The 22,763-nt window shown below is 44.3% G+C and overlaps 1 protein-coding gene across 1 annotated transcript in view; it reads left to right on the top strand.

Annotated features, from left to right (window-relative positions):
- Positions 1-22,763, top strand: part of suclg1 (succinate-CoA ligase GDP/ADP-forming subunit alph) — an 80,978-nt gene that overhangs the window by 19,391 nt on the left and 38,824 nt on the right. The window contains exons 2-3 of the mRNA XM_072497641.1: positions 17,170-17,276; positions 19,287-19,403. Of these exons, the coding sequence (XP_072353742.1) occupies positions 17,170-17,276; positions 19,287-19,403 (224 nt within the window). The remainder of the gene's footprint in view (positions 1-17,169; positions 17,277-19,286; positions 19,404-22,763) is intronic.

The raw sequence follows: 22,763 nt of genomic DNA, 5'->3' as shown, positions 1-22,763 counted from the left end.
GACAAGAGACTTACTGTTTGGAACATTTTGTCATGTGGCATGGCACAAGCAGAGATCTTTTAAGGGAAAATCGGGTGAGTATTGGAAGCAGAAGCTGATACACGCCCATTGATAAAATAGTAGTACTGGCTTCCATCAGCTCTGTGAACATTTTTATTGAAAAGAAAATCAAAAGCAAAATACCAAGGATGTTGGAAATCTAAAATATAAGCAGTAAATGCTGTCCAGCAGATCTGGTCGTATTAGGAGAGGGATGCAAAGTTAATATTTTAGGGCAATTATAAAGATTTGCATTTATATAGAGCCTTTTGTGATCATAGTCAATGAAGTACTCTTGAAGTGTAGTCATTGTTGTAATGTAGGAGATGTGGCAGTCATCATGTACACAGCAAAACAAAAAAGCCCTACAAACAACAGTGTGATAAATGGACAGATTTTGTTTAGTGACGTTGGTTCGGAGATAAATATTGTCCACGACTCACCATTGTTTTTTCAGAATAGTGCCGTGAGATCTTCTGAGCCAACCTGTGAGGGCAGTCAGGGTCTGAGCTAAATGTCTCACCTGAAAGTCAGCACTGGAAGACAATGCAGCACTCTGTCCATGCTGCACGGTGTGCCCACATATTCAGCTTTTGTGGCCCTATCTCGAGAATGAGACTTGAAGCACAACCTTCTTACTCTGAAGTGGGAGTGCCATCAACCGAGCCAGAGCTGACACAACCTGTCCCTGTCATTGTGCAAAGAGAAATCTTGCTCCATAGATATGGTGAACAGAACGTGCAGAATGTTAAATTACTGGACAGTTCTTTCTGTTTCGATTACAGTACTAAAAACATTGCTGCTGTAGCAGGAGGCACCTATGCTTAGACCGAACAGCAGATTTACACCCGCCAACCACCATCCGTACAATTCCCACACCGATCTGTACACTAGAAGGTGTTCCAAGTTTAAGAGGGCAAAATGAGAAGTTGTGAGTGGATCACAGCACGCAAATTGCACATAACTACAATTTAAATTGTGATAACACTGGCTGCATCTCCATTTTCTTTGAATTCACCCTTCGTAGCTTTGGGCCAATCTCTGCCCTTCACCCTCCACCTCTCCTCTTTCCTCCTTTACAACATGCTTCAAAACCAAACTCTGATAAAGGTTTTGGACATCTGCCTTTTCTAATATTTTATGCATTAGTGTCATATATTTTGTTTTTAATGCTGCTGTGGAGCACCTTGAGATGTTTTATTACCTTAAAGGCGCTGTATAAACACAAGTTGTTAATGTAAATACAAGTTATCGTTCAGTAAATGCCCAGAATGTTGATTTATTTTCCTTTCATAGGTGCTGTGTATTTTCAACATTTTCTCATTTTATTCCTGCATTTTCAGTGGTTAATTCTAGCATGTGTTGGGTGGGGTAGATAATTAATTTCAGATTCTCCTTGGTTCACCTCCTTGATTTAGTTTTTAAATTTTTTCATGGGATGTGGACACTGCTGGCTAGACCAGCATTTATTGCCCATCCCTAATTGCCCTTGAGAGGGTGCTGGTTAGGTGTCCTCTTGAACCACTGGGGCTGGTTTAGCACAGGGCTAAAGAGCTGGCTTTTAAAGCAGACCAAGGCAGGCCAGCAGCACGGTTCAATTCCCGTACCAGCCTCCCCGAACAGGTGCCGGAATGTGGCAACTAGGGGCTTTTCACAGTAACTTCATTTGAAGCCTATTTGTGACAATAAGCGATTTTCATTTCATTTCACTGCTGTCCTTCTGCACTGTAAATTCTATCTATCAATCCTTGTGTAAGTACAGCTACGGTGTCGTTAGGGAGGGAGTTCCAGAATTTTGACCCAGCAATGACGGAATGGCGATATATTTCCCCAAGTCAGGATAGAGATTGATTTGGAGAGGAACTTGAAGGTAGTATTGTTCCCATGTATCTGTGGCTCTTGTCCTAGGTTGCAGATTTGGAAGGTGCTATCAAAAGGTGAGCTGCTGCAGTGCATCTTGTAGATGTATACCCTTCTTCCATTGTGGAAGTAGTGGAGGGACTGAATATTTAAAGTGGTGGATGATTTGCCTATCAGTGGGCTGTTTTGTTCTGGGTGGTGTCAAGTTTCCCGAGTGTTGGTAGAGCTTAATAATAATAATCTTTATCAGTGTCACAAGTAGGCTTACATTAACACTGCAATGAAGTTACTGTGAAAATCCCCTAGTCGCCACATTCCACGCCTGTTCGGATACACTGAGAGAGAATTCCGAATATTTAATTCCCCTAACAGCACGTCTTTTGGGACTTGTGGGAGGAAATCGGAGCACCCGGAGGAAACACATGCAGGCATGGGGAGAACTTTCAGACTTCTCACTCATCCAGGCAAATGGAGAATATTCCATCACAACCCTGATTTGTGCCTTGTAGATAGTGGACAGGCTTTGGAGAGTCAAGACGTGAGTCATTGTTCCAGTCCCGGTTGAAGTTATAACTGGACTAGAAGATCCCTGAATGGAATCCTGGCTCAAAAGACCCTAACTTTTACTTTTTAAAAATAAAATATGGAGGAACAGAGTCACAAGACTGTTGATTAGTTTTAACAACATGAAAAAGACATTTATTAAACATGAAAAAAATTGGATTAGAATGCAATTCTTCTTTACTCCCACCTTATCTTAACAAATACACACAGATTTTAAGATTAACGCAGATTACAAAATACATTGTAAACTACAATGGTCTCATTAACACACAGAGCCCCTTTTCAGCACACAGGATGACTGTGGTAAATGCACACTCCACTCTGAACCCAAGTTAGTGTCTGTGGCTGTCTTTGAAGAATCCCCCCAGATGATTGTCACATGAGAGTTTCCAAACTCCACTCCCAAAAACATGCTTTAAATTATTTTCTCATGAAAATGCTTTCCCTTGGCGGTTTCTATTTCAAAATCCAGTCCAGGGTTTATAATTTACACTTTCAAACAAAGCTTTTATTCCACTTTTAACAGTGAATCCAGTCCAGGATTTTACACCAACCCCTTTCAGGATTTCTTTGTATTAAAAACTTTTACACAAACTCTGAGATCCAGCAACTGATTTCTATTGTTAACTCCTGTTCCATAGACTAGTAAAATCTCACAAACCTGAAAATCACTTCAGATGTCTTTCTGGCATCTCAATCTTCCTCTCAAATCTGTTTGCACTGAACAGATCTCTGTTCTAGTATCTTTAACCTCAGACTTCTTGGAAACTTTTCTTAATTTCTTTTGTTTTCTTAACTAGCTGCTCATTACTGCATGGTATGGGTTTTCTTATAGCAAAGCTGAGAGATATTTTCCTACTCTAGCCTACTAAAACACTTTCTGTGAGACCTGCCTTCTCACTCTCTACATATTTCCAACTTCCCTGGCTTCCAGTTAAACTCTAAACTTAAACGCTTATTTTCCCTTACAAGGCCCGAGTTTTTAAGACACAAGATTTCTCTGCAGGCCTATTACTTTTCACACCATAGCCCTCTAAAGGTAGCACAGTGGTTAGCACTGTTGCTTCACAGAGCCAGGGTCCCAGGTTCGATTCCTGCTTGGATCACTGTCTGTGCGGAGTCTGCACGTTCTCCCCATGTCTGCGTGGGTTTCCTCCGGGTGCTCCGGTTTCCTCCCACAATCCAAAAATGTGCAGGTTAGGTCGATTGACCATTCTAAATTGCCCTTTGTGTCCAGAAAAATGGTTAGTTGGGTTTACTGGGTTACGGGGATAGGGTGGAGGTGTGCACTACGGTAGGGTGTTCTTTCCAAGGGCCGGTGCAGACTCGATGGGCCGAATGGCCTCCTTCTGCACTGTAAATTCCCCCCAAAACCTCCTGCCCTTCACCTTGAACTTGTCTCCCCTTATGACTGACGCTTCATCGAAGGGGACCAGCTGATCCCTATCCACCCTGTCCATGCCCCTCATAATCTTGTACACCTTGATCAGGTCGCCCCTCAGTCTTGTCTGCTCGAGTGAAACCAACCCAAGCCTATTGAACCTTTCTTCAAATCTTAAATGTTCCATGCCATGCAATATACTTGATGTGGAGATGCCGGCATTGGACTGGGGTGAGCACAGTATGAAGTCTTACAACACCTGGTTAAAGTCCAACAGGTTTGTTTCAAATCACTAGCTTTCAGAGCACGGCACCTTCCTCAGGTGAAGTCCTGGAGGGGAGGAGAGGTATGTTCCAGAAACATATATGTAGACAAAGATGCAAGACAATGAATGCGAGCATTTGCAGGTAATTCAGTCTTTACAGATCCCGAGATAGGGGTAACCCCAGGTTAAAGAGGTGCGAATTGTCTCAAGCCAGGACAGTTGGTAGGATTTCGCAAACCCAGCCCAGATGGTGGGTGATGAATGTAATGTGACATGAATCCAAGGTCCTGGTTGAGGCCGTACTCATGTGTGCGGAACTTGGCTATACGTTTCTCGGCGATTTTGTGTTGTCGCGCGTCCTGAAGGCCGCCTTGGAGAACGCTTACCCGGAGATCAGAGGCTGAATGCCCTTGACTGCTGAAGTGTCCCCCGACTGGAAGGGAACATTCCTGCCTGGCGATTGTCGTGCGATGTCCGTCATCCGATGTTGCAGCGTCTGCATGGCCTCGCCAATGTACCACGCTTCGGGGCGCATTGGAACTGTCGATCGATGAGCCATATCCCGTTCATACAAGGGCATCTTTCAGCGTCTGTAGATGTCTGTTACGCTCCTCTTCGTCTGGGTAGATCCTGTGTATATAGAATCATAGAATTTACAGTGCAGAAGGAGGCCATTCGGCCCATCGAGTCTGCACCGGCTCTTGGAAAGAGCACCCTACCCAGGCCCACACCTCCACCTTATCCCCATAACCAATAACCCCACCCAACACTAAGGGAAATTTTGGACACTAAGGGCAATTTAGCATGACCAATCTACCTAACCTGCACATCTTTGGACTGTGGGAGGAAACCGGAGCACCCGGAGGAAACCCACGCACACACGGGGAGAACGTGCAAACTCCGCACAGACAGTGACCCAAGCCGGGAATCGAACCTGGGACCCTGGAGCTGTGAAGCAATTGTGCTAACCACTATGCTACCGTGCATCCCCTAAGGACAGGAGGGCCTGTCCATAGGGGATGGCTTCTTTAATGTGTTTAGGGTGGAAGCTGGAGAAGTGGAGCATCGTGAGGTTATCAGTGGGCTTGCGGTAAAGCAAAGTGCTGAGGTGACCGTCCTTGATGGAGATGAGTGTGTTCGAGAATGCAAACGATTCTGGAGAGTTGCCCATGGTGAGTCTGATGGTGAGATGGAACGTATTGATGTCATCGTGTAGTCGTTTAAATGATTCTTCGCTGTGGGTCCAAAGGAAAAAAATGTCATCAATGTATCTGGTGTATAACGTCGGTTGAAGGTCCTGTGCGGTGAGGAGGTCTTGTTCAAACTTGTGCATGAAGATATTGGCATATTGAGGTGCGAATTTGGTCCCCATGGCTGTTCTGTGCATCTGGATGAAGAACTTGTTGTCGAAGGTGAAGACGTTGTGATCCAGAATGAAGCGGATGAGTTGCAGAATTGCGTCTGGCGATTGGCAGTTGTCAGTGTTGAGTACTGAGGCTGTTGCAGCAATGCCGTCATCATGGGGGATACTAGTGTAGAGTGCCGAGATGTTCATTGTGACAAGGAATGTTCCTGGTTCAACTGGTCCATGGGTGCTGAGTTTGTGTAAGAAGTCCGTCGTATCGCGACAGAAGCTGGGCATTCCTTGTATGATGGGTTTCAAGGTGCCCTCAATGTAGCCAGAGAGGTTCTCATACAGGGTCCCATTGCCTGATATGACAGGACGGCCTGGTGTGTTGACCTTGTGTATTTTCGGGAGGCAGTAGAGATCTCCAACGCGGGGAGTCCGTAGGATGAAAGCATGTAGGGTGCTCTGAAGGTCTGGATCCAAGGTCTTAATCAGTCTGTTGAGTTGGCGGGTGTGTTCCTTGGTCGGATCTGCGGGTAACTGTCTGTAGTGTTCCTGGCTGTTGAGTTGTCGGGACACTTCTTTGCAGTAGTCCGTTCTATTCAGTATAACGGTGGCCCCTCCTTTGTCTGCTGGTTTGATGACGATGTTGCGGATGGTCTTGAGAGCGCAGATGGCATTGTGTTGTGCTTGGGTGACGTTCGGGGCTGTCTTGTGAATGCGACTGATGAATCTGGCATTGACGCGACTCCTAAGGGCAGCACGGTGGCGCAGTGGTTAGCACGACTGCCTCACGGGGCCAAGGTCTCAGGTTCGATCCCAGCTCTGGGTCATTGTCCGTGTGAAGTTGACACATTCACCCCGTGTTTTCGTGGGTTTCACCCCCATAACCCAAAGATGTGCAAGGTCATGCTAAATTGCCCCTTCATAGGAAAATATGAGTTTGGTACTCTGAACTTTTGACATAGATACGCTGCAGAGCTGGGCTGAGAGGTGGCAAATGGAGTTTAATGTAGAGAAGTGTGAGGTGATTCACTTTGGAAGGAATAACAGGAATGCGGAATATTTGGCTAATGGTAAAGTTCTTGGAAGTGTGGATGAGCAGAGGGATCTAGGTGTCCATGTACATAGATCCCTGAAAGTTGCCACCCAGGTTGATAGGGTTGTGAAGAAGGCCTATGGAATGTTGGCCTTTATTGGTAGAGGGATTGAGTTCCGGAGTCAGGAGGTCATGTTGCAGCTGTACAGAACTCTGGTACGGCCGCATTTGGAGTATTGCGTACAGTTCTGGTCACCGCATTATAGGAAGGACGTGGAGGCTTTGGAGAGGGTGCAGAGGAGATTTACCAGGATGTTGCCTGGTATGGAGGGAAAATCTTATGAGGAAAGGCTGATGGACTTGAGGTTGTTTTCGTTGGAGAGAAGAAGGTTAAGAGGAGACTTAATAGAGGCATACAAAATGATCAGGGGGTTAGATAGGGTGAGAGTCTTCTCCCGCGGATGGAAATGGCTGGCACGAGGGGACATAGCTTTAAACTGAGGGGTAATAGATATAGGACAGAGGTCAGAGGTAGGTTCTTTACGCAAAGAGTGGTGAGGCCGTGGAATGCCCTACCTGCTACAGTAGTGAACTCACCAACATTGAGGGCATTTAAAAGTTTATTGGATAAGCATATGGATGATAATGGCATAGTGTAGGTTAGATGGCTTTTGTTTCGGTGCAACATCGTGGGCCGAAGGGCCTGTACTGCGCTGTATCGTTCTATGTTCTATGTTCTAACGGCTTGAGCATACATGTCGAGTCTAGGGCAGCGGCCTTCCGGAGGGGTCCAATTCGACTATTTCCTCTTCAGTTGCCGTAACCGATCTGCGGTAATTGTCAAATTACTCCTTCCAAAGTGTATCATCTCACACTTTTCAGGGTTAAATTCCATCTGCCACTTTTCTGCTCACTTGACCATCTCTTCTATATCTTCCTGTAACCCAAAACAATCAGCCTCGCTGTTAACCACCGGGACAATCTTTGTGCCATCCACAAACTTACTGATCCTACCCCCCACACATAGTTATCTTTGTTATTTGACGAATAATAGGGTACCAGCACAGATCCCTGTGGTACGCCACTGGACACTGGCTTCCAGTCACTGCCATCACCCTCTGTCTCCGACAACTAAGCCAATTTTTAATCCACCTTATTAAATTACCCTGTATCCCATGTGCATTTGCCTTTTTTATAAGTCTCCCATGGTTGGACCTTGTCAAAAGCTTTGCTGAAATCCATATAGACTACATCAACTGCACTACCCTCATCTACACACCTGGTTACCTCTTCCAAAAAATTCAACCAAATTTGTTAGGCATGACTTACCTCTGACAAAGCTGTGCTGACTATCCCTGGTCAAACCTTGCCTCTCCAAGTGCAGATCGATTCCTTCAGAATTTTCTCCCAATAATTTCCCTACCATTTACATGAGACTCACCGGCCTGTAGTTCCCTGGCTTATCTCTACAACCTTTCTTAAATAATGGAACTGCATTAGCTCTTCTCCAGTTTTTGGCACCTACGCCATGGCCAGAGAGGAATTAAAAATTTGTGTTAGAGCTCCTGCAATCTCCTCCCACAGCAGCCTGAGACACAATTCATCCGGACACGGGGATTTGCCCATTCCCTGAATTCCATACCTGCTACTTCATTCTCTTGGGTGAAGGCAGATATGAAGTATTCATTCAACACTCTGTTGCTAACTTTTGGTTGGTTCAATTGGCTCTGTTTTATTACCTTTGCTCTCAAGTCGCCAGGTATCTTTATGATACCGCCACGAGGTTCAAGTCCAAGTAATGATCAATAACTCAATACACCGATTAGTAAGATTCAAATAAAAGCATATTTATTCTACACAGTAATCGCTAATCATGCACAAATTCTACGTCTAAGCTAGTTCTACAACTAACAGGCCTATACTTAACTTCGGACTGGCCCACCAGGTCAGGGGAACAAACGGCCTTTCGTTCGGGTTCTGAGTCTATGGGATTCGAAGTTGGTACGGATTGGTAGCTAGGAGCGCCTATCTCCTAGCGAGTGTTGAATTAAGACTTACGGTCTTTTGGTGGTCACTGCACCGGTCACGGTCAAGGTTGGTTCGCGTTGCTGGGTGACCCGGGCAGGAAGAAGAGAGCGAGTTGAACTTGGGGGGCTTAACTTTATAGTCCCCAGGGGCTTCCCGCCTTTCGGGGCGGACCCTGTACCTGGTTCTAGGTGATTGGACTTTGTTCCAATCGCTTGGTTCGATTTGTCCAATACTGGAGTGGTTCCCTGATCGATGGGCGGTCTTGAGGTATTCGTTAATCTTGTTTGTGTTGGCTCCTGCTGGCGCCGGGGAGTCTGGCTTAGTTTTGTGTGTCCCAAATGTTGCTCTTGTTCCCGGGGATTGCTTATTAGTATGTAGCTGGCTGCTACATTATTATGTTGATGGTCGCTGGTATCGATGCTGTCTGGGCTTTTGCAGAGTTAAATACACAGCAAACCTGCACCTGCTGGTTTCTGCCTGTGTTGGCTGAATTTCCCATCAGCCTTTGCCGTTCGCCATTTTAAACCGTGACTTGGCCAATTCAGGTGACTACAACCCTATCAACATCCTCTGGCTCCTTTAGTCCTTAATGTCAAGTGGAGATGTTTAGTTTCTCTCTTGGAGACTATCAGTGCATGGTACATGTGGCGGGAATATCACTTGCTACTTATCAGTCTGAGTCTGAATATTGTCCAGACCCTGCTGTGTCTGGACACAAACTGCTTCAGTATTTGAGGATAACATTCCCACTTCTGACCTAATGATGGAAGCAAGGTCATTGATGAAGCAGCTGAAGATGGTTGGGCTAAAGACTCTACTCTGAGGAACTCCTGCAGCAGTGTCCAGTGACTTGGGTGATTGACCTCCAACAATCAGAACAATCTTCATTTGTGCCACGCATAACTCCAACCAGTGAAGGTTTTCTCCCTGATTCCTTGTGACTCCATTTTGCTAGGGCTCCTTGATGCCAAACTCGGTCAAATGGTGCCTCAGGGGCAGTCACTCTGACCTTATTTCTGGAGTTCATCTTTCCTGTCCATAGTTGGACCAAGGCTACAATTTGGTCAGGAGCTGCATGGCCCTGACAGAACACAAACTGAGCAATTTTCCATATTGCCAGGTAGATGCCAGTGTTGTAGCTGTATTGAACAGCTTGGCTAGCGGTGCAACGAGTTCTGGTTCACAAGTCTTCAGTACTATTTTCTGAATGTTGTCAGGGCCCACAGCCTTTGCAGTATCCAGTGCCTTCAGCACTGACTTTTGTTATCAGCGGTCTATTCTGATTTTGGAAGCACACCATGTCTGCTGCCTGTTCTCTCTGGGTTTATGTGTTCCTTAGTTTCTGGCTTCTGTCAGCTCAACGAGATATTAACATGTGAATCCACTCTCCATTAGCTTAAAGTACTCCTGCAGTACTTCCATACCTGTGCTGGCTCAAAACTACCCAGTTGATAGTGGGTGTTGATCTGCCTCACTTTTATTTGACATCTCATCTGGTCTCCCTGCAGCTTCATGCTCATTCCATCGCAGCTCAATGACAGTAATGACTATAGACTTTAGTGTGTGGTGTTTGATATGACTGCAAACGCTGTAACCTGGCGAATAGACAATTCTGCTTAACCATTTCTCCAGAGAGACGGGAGATGCACATTACGTGCAATTTTTCCTTTCTTTTGCATCCTTCAATTACTTAATTTCAATAGAGAGTACAGTCATTTTTTTTAAACCTAGGTGGACTGGAGTGGTCTGTACGTTTCAGTGTTTCTAGTTTCTATTTTATTGTTTTGTTTCATTTTATCAATGAAAGATTTTCCTCTCTTTTTTCCTTGAGGCGCTGACTCTTGCTGGGGCATGTTGCACGGGCACTGAGCACCTATTAACTTTTGTTCTGTGGGATTAATTGAGTCATCAAATATAACACCACAGAATCTTGGACCAGAGAGCATAGTCTCCGAATACAGGAGTGCCAATTTAAGACTGAGATGAGGAGGATTTTTTTCTTCTCTAGAGGGTTGTGAGACTTTTTCCTTGCCACGCAGTGCTGTGGGGTCAGAGCCCTTGTGTATATTTAAGGCTGAGATAGATTCTTGATCAGTAAGGGAATCCAGTGTTACAGTGGTGACTTCTTTATTTCTATGCGAACCACAAGCTGTTTCTTATATTGACCGAATGACCACACAACATGTGTATTAGTTCAAAGATAGTTTATTAATAACACAAGACTTATTTCTATATGCAATGATACACGCGACTACGCTCTAAACTAGACCTAATAACTAAGATGACCTTTACTTAACTTCGGGGTGACCGGCTCTGTGCGAGAGGTAAGGCCTTTATCTGTGTCCACGTGGGTCAGTTGGAAGTCTTCAGGTTCGTCTCGCTGGGCTCGTCCTTCAGGTCGTGATCGCGGGTCCTTGAACTTGGCTTGTTGATATGCTGCAATTGGTCGCACACAGGCCCGTCCAAAAGAGGCCGAACCCTAGAGTGCAGGGCTTCTTATCCTTCTTCTCTTTCGCGCCTTTATGGGCGGTGCTATCTCTAGCTCCAATGGATCGATAGGGTTTCGATCACCCTCATTGATCCTGGCCAATTAGGGGGCGGATACCTCGGTGGCTGGGCGGGTCCCAGCTATCATTGTTCTAGGCACGTAGGCCTTTCCAAATAAGGGGAAGTGGCGCCGGTTAGTCTGCTACTACTGTAACTCCTTGGTTCAAACTATTGTCCTGGGGGAAATGGTGATTGACTTTTAATGGTTGCAAGTTTTGGTCAGGTCTGGCTTTTTTGCACAATACACAGACTGTGTACTTGTCTGTGTCCAAGTTGACCACAATTCCCATGGTCCTTTGCAGGTGGCCATTTTAGATGGCTACAACGGGGAAGTGGACGTGAGGAATGTCAGATCAGCCATGTGTGATATGGTACAAATTAAGTAATGGTATGATGGGAAAACTGGTCAATGGGAAGACCGGTCAAAAGGTTTGATACAATATAAGAAAAACTGAAACTACTCATTCCAGCTCCCCAGGCCCAGGTAAAGAATGCTGCCCTAACCATTTTCAGACTAGTATGGCCGTAGGCCAACTCTGCATAACTTGAAGTCTGAAAAGATCAGCGAAGGTCGAGCCATTCCAAAACACCGGACCTCGGCAACTCCTGATAAAACTAACTCGTCATAACCCAGGGCCGTAGGAATTTAAAACAAAGATAAGTTCAGGAAGAAAGAAGTCTATTCCGACCTTTCAATGTTCCCTCCGAGGACTAAATAATGGTATGAGTGATATGACCAAACATGTCTTTGCTTCCGTTTGTATTTCCGATCAAACTCCTGACCATACTGTTGTCACATAATCTTGATAAAGTTAATGTATAAATATTGAGCTAATTCTCCGCGAAAGCGTGGAACTTGTGAAAGACTGAGCAGTTTTGTTGACTGCTCTCTGACTTCAATTTCAGCCATTACTGCATGCAGTTGTTTTCGAAAATAAAGCTTGTTATTCTGTCCTAACGATGGTGTTGTATCTTTCTGCTACAGAAGCGGGAAAATATTGACTTTGACACATGATCCTATTGAATGGCAGAGCAGGCTCGAGGGGCCTAATGGCCTCCTCCTGTTATTTCTTGTGGTTTTATGGTCCTACTTTCATGCTCGTCCCCCAAATTCTTCTGTACTCTGATTTTCAAGCAATTATCTCATTCCCTTTCAGTGGCAACTTGAGCATTCTTACTAGATGCTTTCGTGATTGTCTTGAGTGTGTACCCTGTAACACTTAATGATGTTGACAAATCTCTTGAAGCTTTTCTGCTCTAGTGAAAGAGAAATCCAGTTGTGGAAGTCTCCCTTCATAAATGTTACTGTCACACTAGCCACAACATCGTTGTAAATCTGGGCTGTACCTTTCCATTGCTTTCATACACCTTCCTCTCGTAGAGTACTCCAAACTGCACACGGTGCTCCCAACTGGGCAGAATGCCTTGTATAACTTGAACATTGCATCATTGTTTCAGTATTCTATAGATTACACCGATACAAAAGCAAAGGTTCTGTTTTCCTTTTGCTGGAATATATCTGCTTCTGCTGCTTTTTATATAGCGATCAGTGTTCTTTGAGAATATTGAAAACCTTGACTCTAATTAAGTGTGCTCTTTATTGGAGGGATCACTTGTGAGTTATAGTGCCTCAGCTGCCGCTGTGCTAGAGATGAGTTAACTCAGCTTAGACTGGGCATCAACTTTGGCACTATCCTGGTCTGCATGGATCAGTTGATATGTGAGGTGGTGCATTTACTGAGCTGTCGCGAATCGCTAGCAGACTGTACTGAAGTTGGGACTTGCTGGTCTGTCCAACTGAATTGCTATGTTAGCTTAACAAGATTCTGAGAGTGTAACTGGTAAATGTATTTTACTGGAGGTGGATCCATAATCTGACCACATTGGATTGAAACATCATTGTTTGCATTATCACTTGGGCATTGTTTGTTGGTCAACTCCCATGTAACCCTCCGCAGACTGGACATGGTGTGTACATCTGAACCTCCATTCTCTCTCATTCTTTCACGGGATGTGGGTGCTGTTGACAAGGCCAGCATTTTGTGCCCATCCCTAATTGCCCCTGAACTGAGTAGCTTGCGAAGCCATATCAGAGGTTAAGAGTCAACCATAATGCTGTGGATCTGGAGTCACATGTAGGCCAGACCAGGTAAGGACAGTAGATTTCCCCCCATAGAGGACATTAGGGACCAGATGAGTTATTGCAACAAGCTTTTAATTCCAGATTTAAAAAAAGATTTAATTTAAATTCCATCATCCTCCATGGTGATTTGAGCCCATGTCCCCAGAGCATTAACCCGGGCTGCAGAATTACCAGCTCTGTGACATTACCACTGAGGTACCATCTCCCCAATAGTTTGCAGTCAGTCAAGTTGTGTGGGATATTTATGACATCAGAATTCAGTGCTTTTCCCTCTTGTGTCCAACAAAAACAGTTTAGGGACAGTTTTACAAAACAGGGTTGGGCCACCTCATATCGAAAGTCAATCTATCACAGAACCATAACATGGAATATACAGTGCCAAAACAGGGTACTCAGCCCAACTAATCTGTGCTGATTTTTATACCCTACGCCGGTCTCCTACCATTCCACCTTCCTCCTGTCAGCCTTTAATTCCTTTTACCCTCATGTACTCATCAAGTTTCCTTTTGAAAGCATCAAAGTTGCTTGCCCCAACCACGTCCTGTGATAGATAGCAAGTTCCATTTTCTGAATAAATCCATTTGTTCTTTTTTACCCTTTGGACAGAAAGAAACTATTTTCTCCTTTTGTGATTATCTACCTTGTTGGCAACTGAGTAACCACAACATAAGAATATAAGAACTAGGAGCAGGAGTAGGCCATCTGGCCCCTCGAGCCTGCTCCGCCATTCAATGAGATCATGGCTGATCTTTTGTGGACTCAGCTCCACTTTCCGGCCTGAACACCATAACCCTTAATCCCATTATTCTTCAAAAAACGTTATCTTTATCTTAAAAACATTTAATGAAGGAGCCTCAACTGCTTCACTGGGCAAGGAATTCATAGATTCACAACCCTTTGGGTGAAGAAGTTCCTCCTAAACTCAGTCCTAAATCTACTTCCCCTTATTTTGAGGCTATGTCCCCTAGTTCTTCTTTCACCCGCCAGTGGAAACAAGCTGCCCGCATCTATCCTATCTATTCCCTTCAGAATTTTATATGTTCCTATAAGATCCCCCCACATCCTTCTAAATTCCAACGAGTACAGTCCCAGTTTACTCAACCTCTCCTCGTAATCCAACCCCCTCAGCTCTGGGATTAACCTAGTGAATCTCCTCTGCACACCCTCCAGCGCCAGTATGTCCTTTCTCAGGTAAGGAGACCAAAACTGAACACAATACTCCAGGTGTGGCCTCACTAACACCTCATACAATTGCAGCATAACCTCTCTAGTCTTTTTTTAAATTTTAGAGTACCCAATTCATTTTTCCAATTAAGGGGCAATTTAGCATGGCCAATCCACCTACCCTGCACATCTTTTGGGTTGTGGGGGCGAAACCCACGCAAACACTGGGAGAATGTGCAGACTCCACATGGACAGTGATTCAGAGCCGGGATTGAACCTAGGACCTCGGTGCCGTGAGGAAGCAGCCCTAACCACTGCGCCACCGTGCTTCCCTGATAATGGGCAACATTTTGTGCTATTCCTAAATTTAACATCAATAATGAGTCCTTGCATAAGAATAACTGAAACAGTCGGAGTAGATTTAGGAGAAGGTCGATGATGGATTTCCTATGAAATAATTTGTTTAGACCTTCAAAACCTTGTATAAAGTTCTGCATGGATGATTTTTAATTAAAAAGGGAACCATGCAAATTACGGGTAGAACTTAGCACCTGATAAAAGTCAGTTTAAAGATAGGGAACAGAGTGCTAGTGAGAGATGAGAAGCACGGACAGGAAGGATGTTAAGTGGATTACTGCAGTGTTCAGTGCTTAAGCTCCTGTTGTTTCTACACTGTACAAATGACCTGCATGCTGAAACTAATAGTAATAGGCTTGTCAAAACTGCAACACTCAAGTGGGAAGACAGTGGAGATGGAGGTTGCAGTTAATAATTTGCAGAAGGATTTGTGCAACTGGGGAGACTAACGACAAGTGGAATTGAGTACTGACAAACGCAAATTACATTGTACGTTTGGGAAAGAAAAATGCACCTAACTATGAATAGGGAACAAATCGGATAGGGCAGTCAGGCAAGATCTGAGGAAGGAAAGGGTCTATGAATAAAAATAGCTGAATACTAGAGAGGGTTAGACTTCATCAATTCAATGACATTTTTTCAACTCATGGCTACTCTTTGTGGCTCTTGACAGAAAGTTAGTAACATTGATTTAAAGTTATCATGTTATAAATTACAAACTTAACCAGGGTGTTATCACGTTATAAATTACAAACTTAACCAGGGTGTGGGAAGAGATGTTAAAAGTAGCTTCCATTTTTAAGTTATCCTCTCTGTTTACAAATCCCTCCACGGCCTTGCTTTTCCCTATATCTAATCTCCCTATTCAGTCCGGGTCCTTTGCACTGCTCCAGGTCTGCCCTCTTGCACAGTGCTCAATTATTGGCAGCTATGCCTTTAGCAGTCGTGCCTGAAACCTCTTGACCTCTTTTTAAGGCACTCCTTAAAATCTCTTTGACCAAACTTTTATCTGAAGGCCTTTTTAAAAATAGATTTACCTAATTATGTTTTTTTTCCAATTAAGGGGCAATTTAGCATGGCCAATCCACCTACACTGTACATCTTTGGTTTGTGGGGGTGAGACCCATGCAAACACGGGTAGAATGTGCAAACTCCACACGGACAATGATCCAGGGCCAGGATTGAACCTGGGTCCTCAGCGCCGTGAAGCAGCAGTGCTAACCACCGCCATCGTGCCACCCTGAAGATCTTAATATCTCCTTATATGAATCATAAAAATGTAAGAAATAGAAGCTGGAATGGGTCAAAAGATGCCTCATGTAACATAATGACTGAACTTCTACATCTACACCACTTTCCCATCTTATCCTTTCATTACCATAGTGCCCCAACCCTATGAATCTCTGTCTTGAATATATTCAATAAATGAGACTCCACAGCCCGCTGGGATTGAGAATTCCAAAGATTCGCAACCCTCTTGAGTGAAGAAATTGCTCCTCCTCTCAGTCTAAAATAGTTGACCCCTTGTCCCGAGACTCCAACTTCTGAACACTCCATCCAGGGGTAGCAGCCAGTCAACTTTAGTTGTCAAATTGTATTGGACAATATTCCTATGAAGTGCCTTGGGATTGCATAAAGATGCTATGTAAATGCAAGTTGTTTGTTTAAATGCAAGCAAATGCATTTGTTCCTAAGTTTCTTTGACAAACTCATATAACCTCAACATTTCTCAAGCAAAGTAAATGAAGATGGAGCATTGACACATTGCTAATTTCAGTATCCCAGAGCAATTTTGAACTCTTTGCACCCTGCGCATTACGTTTAGCTGTTTATCTTGTGTTAATAGTGGAAATGTGCACTTATCCCCATGGGGGATTATTTGTTTCGGTGATGTCTGCACTGTTTAATACAATTTTGTAGCTAATTTCTTTGGTGTGTTAATTATCAAGTTTCTTTCATCATTCAAAACTTTGTTAAGATAGGCAAGTTTATAAAGACGTATGAGTGAGAGATAAACCTATATCTGACTAGGACCGAGATCATCACTTTATGCATCAAATTATCAAAGCCTAAGTGATGCCCTGGACTCATTTTGATCAGCTGGTGATTGTGTTTGGTGGGGGTGGATTACAAAATCTGAGAGGAATTTCCCCAAATTACTTTTCAAAATTAGCCTGGGTTTTTAAATCTAGTTTTTTTTTTTGCCTCTCCTAGGAAATCATATAGTTTGAGGTGGGATGGAGCGTCTTTGTATCGTGATGCACAAGGCAGCGCTATTATGTGAGCAAAGCTGCATGTAACCAGAGGGTCGTCTCCTGACTGTCATTGTGTTGTGTGAATTGGCACTTTGCCACCGGACCTCCTTGAGTCTGTATAGCATATAATAAATCAGTGCAAAAAGAGACTTGTGTTGCTAACATTGGCCTTTTATTAGTTGCAGTGGAGCGGATTGGAGTAAGGCACTGCTACGCCGGCTCAAGGCAAAACCTCTACATAGACAAAGCAACAAAGGTCATTTGCCAGGGCTTTACTGGGAAGCAGGTGCGTCTTGTTTGCATTCTGTCTGTCTGAAATTAGCGTTTAACTTGCCACCTTTTATGTCTCATTCATTTAATTTTGACACTTGGCATGCGGGTTTGTATCATCTTTGGACCCGAGTATTGGCATTTTCACAATGGCGAACTGCCGTAGGCTTAAGGCAAATCAATGGATTTTAAACCTAGATTTTCTTGTGTGTGGGGGCATGTGTTCAAATCCCACCATGTAAGTTGGATATTAATTGATAAAATCTGAAATAGGAAGCTAGTCTCAGTCATGGTTGTAACAACCCATCTAGTCACTAATGTCCTGTAGGAAATTAACTCTGCTGCCTTGACCTAATATGGTTGATGTGTAACCCTAGAGCCACAGTAAAGTGGTTGACTCTAAACTAAACTCTGAAATGACCTAGCAAGCCACGCCATTCATGGACAACGACTGCTGGCCTCCTCAGTGACACCCACATCTCAAGAGAGTGAAGAAACATTAGACTGGGGATTGTCCCTGAAGCATTTATTCAGAGCGATGCTTGGCAATCCTTTAATAACTGAGTCAATATCTGTAGATATGTAGGTATTCTAGATTGCTGGGGAAATGAATTGTGTAAAATGACAGGGAACTTTTAATTTGTATGGAGATGATTGGGCAAAGAGTTTCTGAGCCCCTGGGTCTGTTTAACAATTTCCACAAAGAAGTCAATAATATTGATATATTAAAAATAATTCTGTCCCTTTCACGTTAAAGGCACCTGTATTTAGAGCAGTTGAAGATCTCTTTTTTTCATGCCATCTGTGTCCACTCCTTTACTGCGTGGGCTACCACACGTTTACCACCCTCTTTGTAAAGTAGTTAAATGTAAAATAGCTGTGCATCTTCCCTCTTCCATACATAGTGTTTATGTCTGCGTTTGTGGCCATTTCCAATTTTATGCAGCAATTAACTTCTGTAATAAACTGTACTTTAATCGTGGGATGTTGATCTTTTGTTGCTGAGGATGCTGATGGAACATTGCTGAAGGAAATAGATTTAGAAGTAAAAAGCTTACCCCCACATACTTGTAAAACTCTGCAAAAGAAAATATTTAGATCAAACTGTTAAAACAAAAATGGTAAAATGGATATCCATTTAATTTAGACCCCGGTGTGTTCAGTTTGTAAGATGATAAATCTCTCCTGAACTTGGTTATTACCGCTTCATAGATTGCCTTTAAGATATTTATTATCAGTTACATTTTTTGTTCATGTTTAATTTAAAGAAATGCATTAGAGCATCGGAATAGAGTTTCTAATAAAATCTTCTCGAGCAGTTGCACAATAAATGTTCCCTGAGCTGTTTATATTCCTCATTCTTTAACATCAGCCATTAAATGTGTCCTTGTGCTGTATATTATCTTGAGAATTGGCTGGCTAACGGGCTTTTTTTGCAATACTTTGCAATACAGTTCAAGCAATACTTGGAAACTAAATTACTTTTGTTGTATTCTTTGTTTTTTTTAAAAATGGGAAGCTCTGTTTTATTTTAAATCCTAATTGCTATTGTGACACACTTGCCTAAATACTGGGCTTGGTGCTCCGACGGGTCGTCGCCGTTTTTGCAAAGCTCCGAAAATCCTGTCTGAAAAGTAGGCTGGTAGAAAAGGACGTCCACATTCTCCGTTTTAATTGCACCCTGTTCTGCCCTTTCCAGTCTGTTCTGAGTTAGTATGTATTAGCCCAGGGAGCAGTCGGTGCAGTGTGTTTTGCCTCAGCTTGGGTTGGATGTAGAATTTTCACACTTGATTGCTCTCCAGTGCTGGAAAACGCATGTGCATGATTAACAAGGCCGTGTTGGGCTCTGAGCTCACTCCCCCTGTACAGTAACATGTGGGCTCTTACTCTTGTGGCTCGCAGATGAATCAGCTTACTTGGCTAAAGTACCAGTGGAGACAAAGTTGGATTAAAGTGCAAGCTGTCGCGTATATTTGAATGTTAATTTGCTAACTTTATTTTCTCTTTCATTTATTGCATATTCCAGGGAACGTTCCACAGTCAACAAGCCTTGGACTATGGTACTAATGTAGTAGGAGGAGTGTCACCAGGGAAAGGGGGCAAAAACCACTTGAATTTACCTGTATTCAACTCCGTTAAAGAGGTAAATGTTTAATGCTTTCAGTGGTGACTTCTCACCGAAAAGAATCCTTCTCTGTTTTAAAGGATGTAACAAAAAACGTGTACAAATATAAAAATTACATTTGTAAGGTGTACCAAATTTCCCCAAGCAAATATTTTCTGCAAATGTAATCATGATGAATTGTTCAAAGAAAATATGGAATCAGCACAAAGTCTTGAGCTTTTCAACAAGTTCAGAATCAGTCTTGAACCGCTTTTGGAATATATCTGTAATTACCTCATTAGCTTCTCAAGCGCTAAAGAGAATATGTAGGTTTCAAATAACTTGGATAAGGGTTTTAAAAATTAAACTTCAACCCAGGGTGAGAAACTCTGTGGGGAATCAATAAGGGACATTTCGATGGTGGAAGTGCTGGCGAGTGTGACCATTGACTGGGGGAGCTGGTGAGACCATTACATGTATAAAATTCTTTACTTGCATTCTACTTCTTCAACACTGCCGATGCTGTGCAGTAAGCCCTCAAAGCCAGTCACTGCACCCAAACAGAAAATGTGCACATAGCTCTTCCCAACTAATTCTCCCCTGACAGAAATACTCCAAAGCCATTCTACCTATGCTCACCCAGGAGCCCATTTCCCAAGTTTCCTCCCCATCTAAATCAGAAGGCAGACCCTTTCTCTGCCACGCATCCAGTGGTTGTTGGTCCCCTTCTTTGGACTGCTGACCTGCAAACCCCCCCCCCCCCCCTCTCTCCGCAGCTGGATCCCCCTCGCCAGGCATTGCCTGAATCCGTGAGCGCCCGTCATTCTGGATGCACCAATACTTCCCCACCCGTCCAGTCCGATACGCAGAACATTACCACCCCCCCAATACCTTGACCATTACCTTAATTACTCAAGTAATACCACGAGTCCCAGCACCTTGGCTCTGCCATAGCTGTTCTCCCTAGTTGCTGATCCCACAGACAAAATGGTAACCATCGTGATGGAAGCCAATTTACCTCTGTGAACAGGGTGAAGCTGGGGTCGAAAATAAATTGTATGTTTTGTACCATTGACCAGTGATCACCAAATAGCTTTGACTTGATTGCAATAGTCACCATTTTGCTTAAAATGTTCAATGCAGTTCACAAAATTTGTGGTGGAAAGTGGATGAATGAAACCCAGTGTGACCCGATAGATTTATGTGTCAAGAACAACTTGCATTTTTATAGCATCTTTAAAACTGAATTAAATAAAAGCACTCTACAAATTTGATTAATACAAATGTCAGGAAAAAGTTAACAGGCACCGAGCCAAAGAAAGAGATACAAAACCTTTGTCAAAGAGACGGGATTTAAGGTAGGTCTTAAATGAGGAGAGCAAATTCGAGAGGTTTAAGGGGGATATTTCAGAACGTTTGGGCCAAAATAACTGAAGGCACATCTGGTGCAGTGGGGCAATAGCAGCAGAGATGGCAAAAGGCCAAAATCAGGAATGGGGAGTTCTTGAAAGAGGAGGGGGAAGGCTGTAAGGCTGGTGGAAGTTAATGAGAGGAAGGGGTTTAACCACAAAAATAGAGTTCCAAATTGGAGGCATTGAAGCACCGAGGTGGGCACAGTTGATTGGTAAGTGGAACATGGTGAGGGAATGGGTTACTTGCAGTAAAATCTTTGTTTGAGCTAAGGTTCACGGAAGGCGAAAGACGGGAGGCTGGTCAGGAAAATACTGAAGTAGTTGAGTCTGGAGTTGGCAAAGACAATGCCGAAGGTTTCAGCAGCATGCAATTTATGGATTTCATTAGTCTCACATGGTGCATGCTCTTTTAAATTCTCCTTTTTTTAATTCTCCTTTTTCACATTTTCTCCCACATTTACACCCATCAACAATAAACAATAATCAGCAAGATATGTCAATCCCCATAATAACAACAATCCCATCCGCCCACCAAACCTCAGCCCACATGTTTACATAAACAAATGACAAAAAGGAATCAGGGATTACCCATAGTCACCCTTAATCTACACAGCCCCCCCTCCCCCCACCCCACCCACCCCCCAACTAATGTTCGATGTTATCCAGTTCTTGAAAGTGCATAATAAATAGTGCCCATGACTTGTAGAACCCCTCCGAGCTTCCCCTCAGTTCGAACTTAACCTTCTCAAGGGTCAAGTATTCAGGTCCCCCCCGCCACGCCAGGGCACTGGGTGGAGAGGCTGCTCTCCATCCCAGCAGGATCCGCCTTCGGGCGATCAACGAGGCGAAGGCTATGATATCTGCCTCCGCTCCCGTTTCCAACCCTGGCTGGTCCGACACCCCAAATATGGCCTCCTGGGGACCCGGGTCCAGTTTCACACGCACCACCTTGGAAATTACCCTAAACACCTCCTTCCAGTACTCCCCTAGCTTTGGACAGGACCAAAACATATGAACGTGATTCGCGGGCTCCCCCCCCCCCCGCAACGCTCACACACATCCTCTACTCCTTCAAAAAATCGGCTCATCCTCGCCCTCGTGAGGTGCGCTCTATATACCACCTTCAGCTGTATCAGCCCCAACCTCGCACATGAGGTGGAGGCATTCACTCTTCGGAGCACCTCACACCAGACCCCCCTCCTCTATAACCTCTCCCAGCTCTTCCTCCCACTTTGCTTTGATCCCTTCCAGTGGTGCCTTATCCTCTTCCAGAATAGCTCCGTACTCCGCTGACACTGCCCCCTTCTCCAGTCCCCTTGTCGTCAACACCTCCTCCAGCAATGTGGAGACCGGTTCCTCTGGGAAGCTCTGTATCTCCTTCCTGGCAAAATCCCGAACCTGCATGTACCTAAACACTTCTCCCTGCTCTAGCCCATACTTCGCTTCCAGCTCCCTCAATCCTGCAAACCGACCCCGAAGAAACAAATCTTTTAGCGTCTTAATCCCCTTCTCTTCCCATTTCCGAAAACTTCCATCCCACCTCCCTGGCTCAAATCTGTGGTTCCCCCGAATCGGCATTTCCCTTGACCCTAAACCCAACCCGAAGTGTTGGCGAAACTGCTTCCAGATTTTCAATGAAGCTATTATTACCGGACTCCCTGAATATTTCCCCGGAGCTATCGGGAGCGGCGCTGTTGCAAGTGCCTTCAGCCCCGACTCCCTGCACAAACTCTCCTCCATTCTGACCCCCAGAGAATCCACCCCTCTGACCCAGCTCCGCACTTTCTCCACATTCGCCGCCCAGTAGTAGTACAACAAGTTATGGAGACCCAAACCCCCTGCCTGCCTTCCCCTCTGTAGCAGCACCTTTCTCACTCTGGCCACCTTCCCTCCCCATATGAATGAGGTAATCCTTCCCTCAACCTCCCTGAAAAAAGACTTCGGCAGGAAAATCGGTAGGCATTGAAAAATAAACAGGAATCGCGGC

This window comes from Scyliorhinus torazame, chromosome 3 (genome assembly GCF_047496885.1).
Source record: "Scyliorhinus torazame isolate Kashiwa2021f chromosome 3, sScyTor2.1, whole genome shotgun sequence".
In the NCBI taxonomy this organism is placed as follows: Eukaryota; Metazoa; Chordata; class Chondrichthyes; order Carcharhiniformes; family Scyliorhinidae; genus Scyliorhinus; species Scyliorhinus torazame.
The sequence above is the reverse complement of the archived record's forward strand: the minus strand, read 5'-3'. Positions and strand labels throughout refer to the sequence as shown.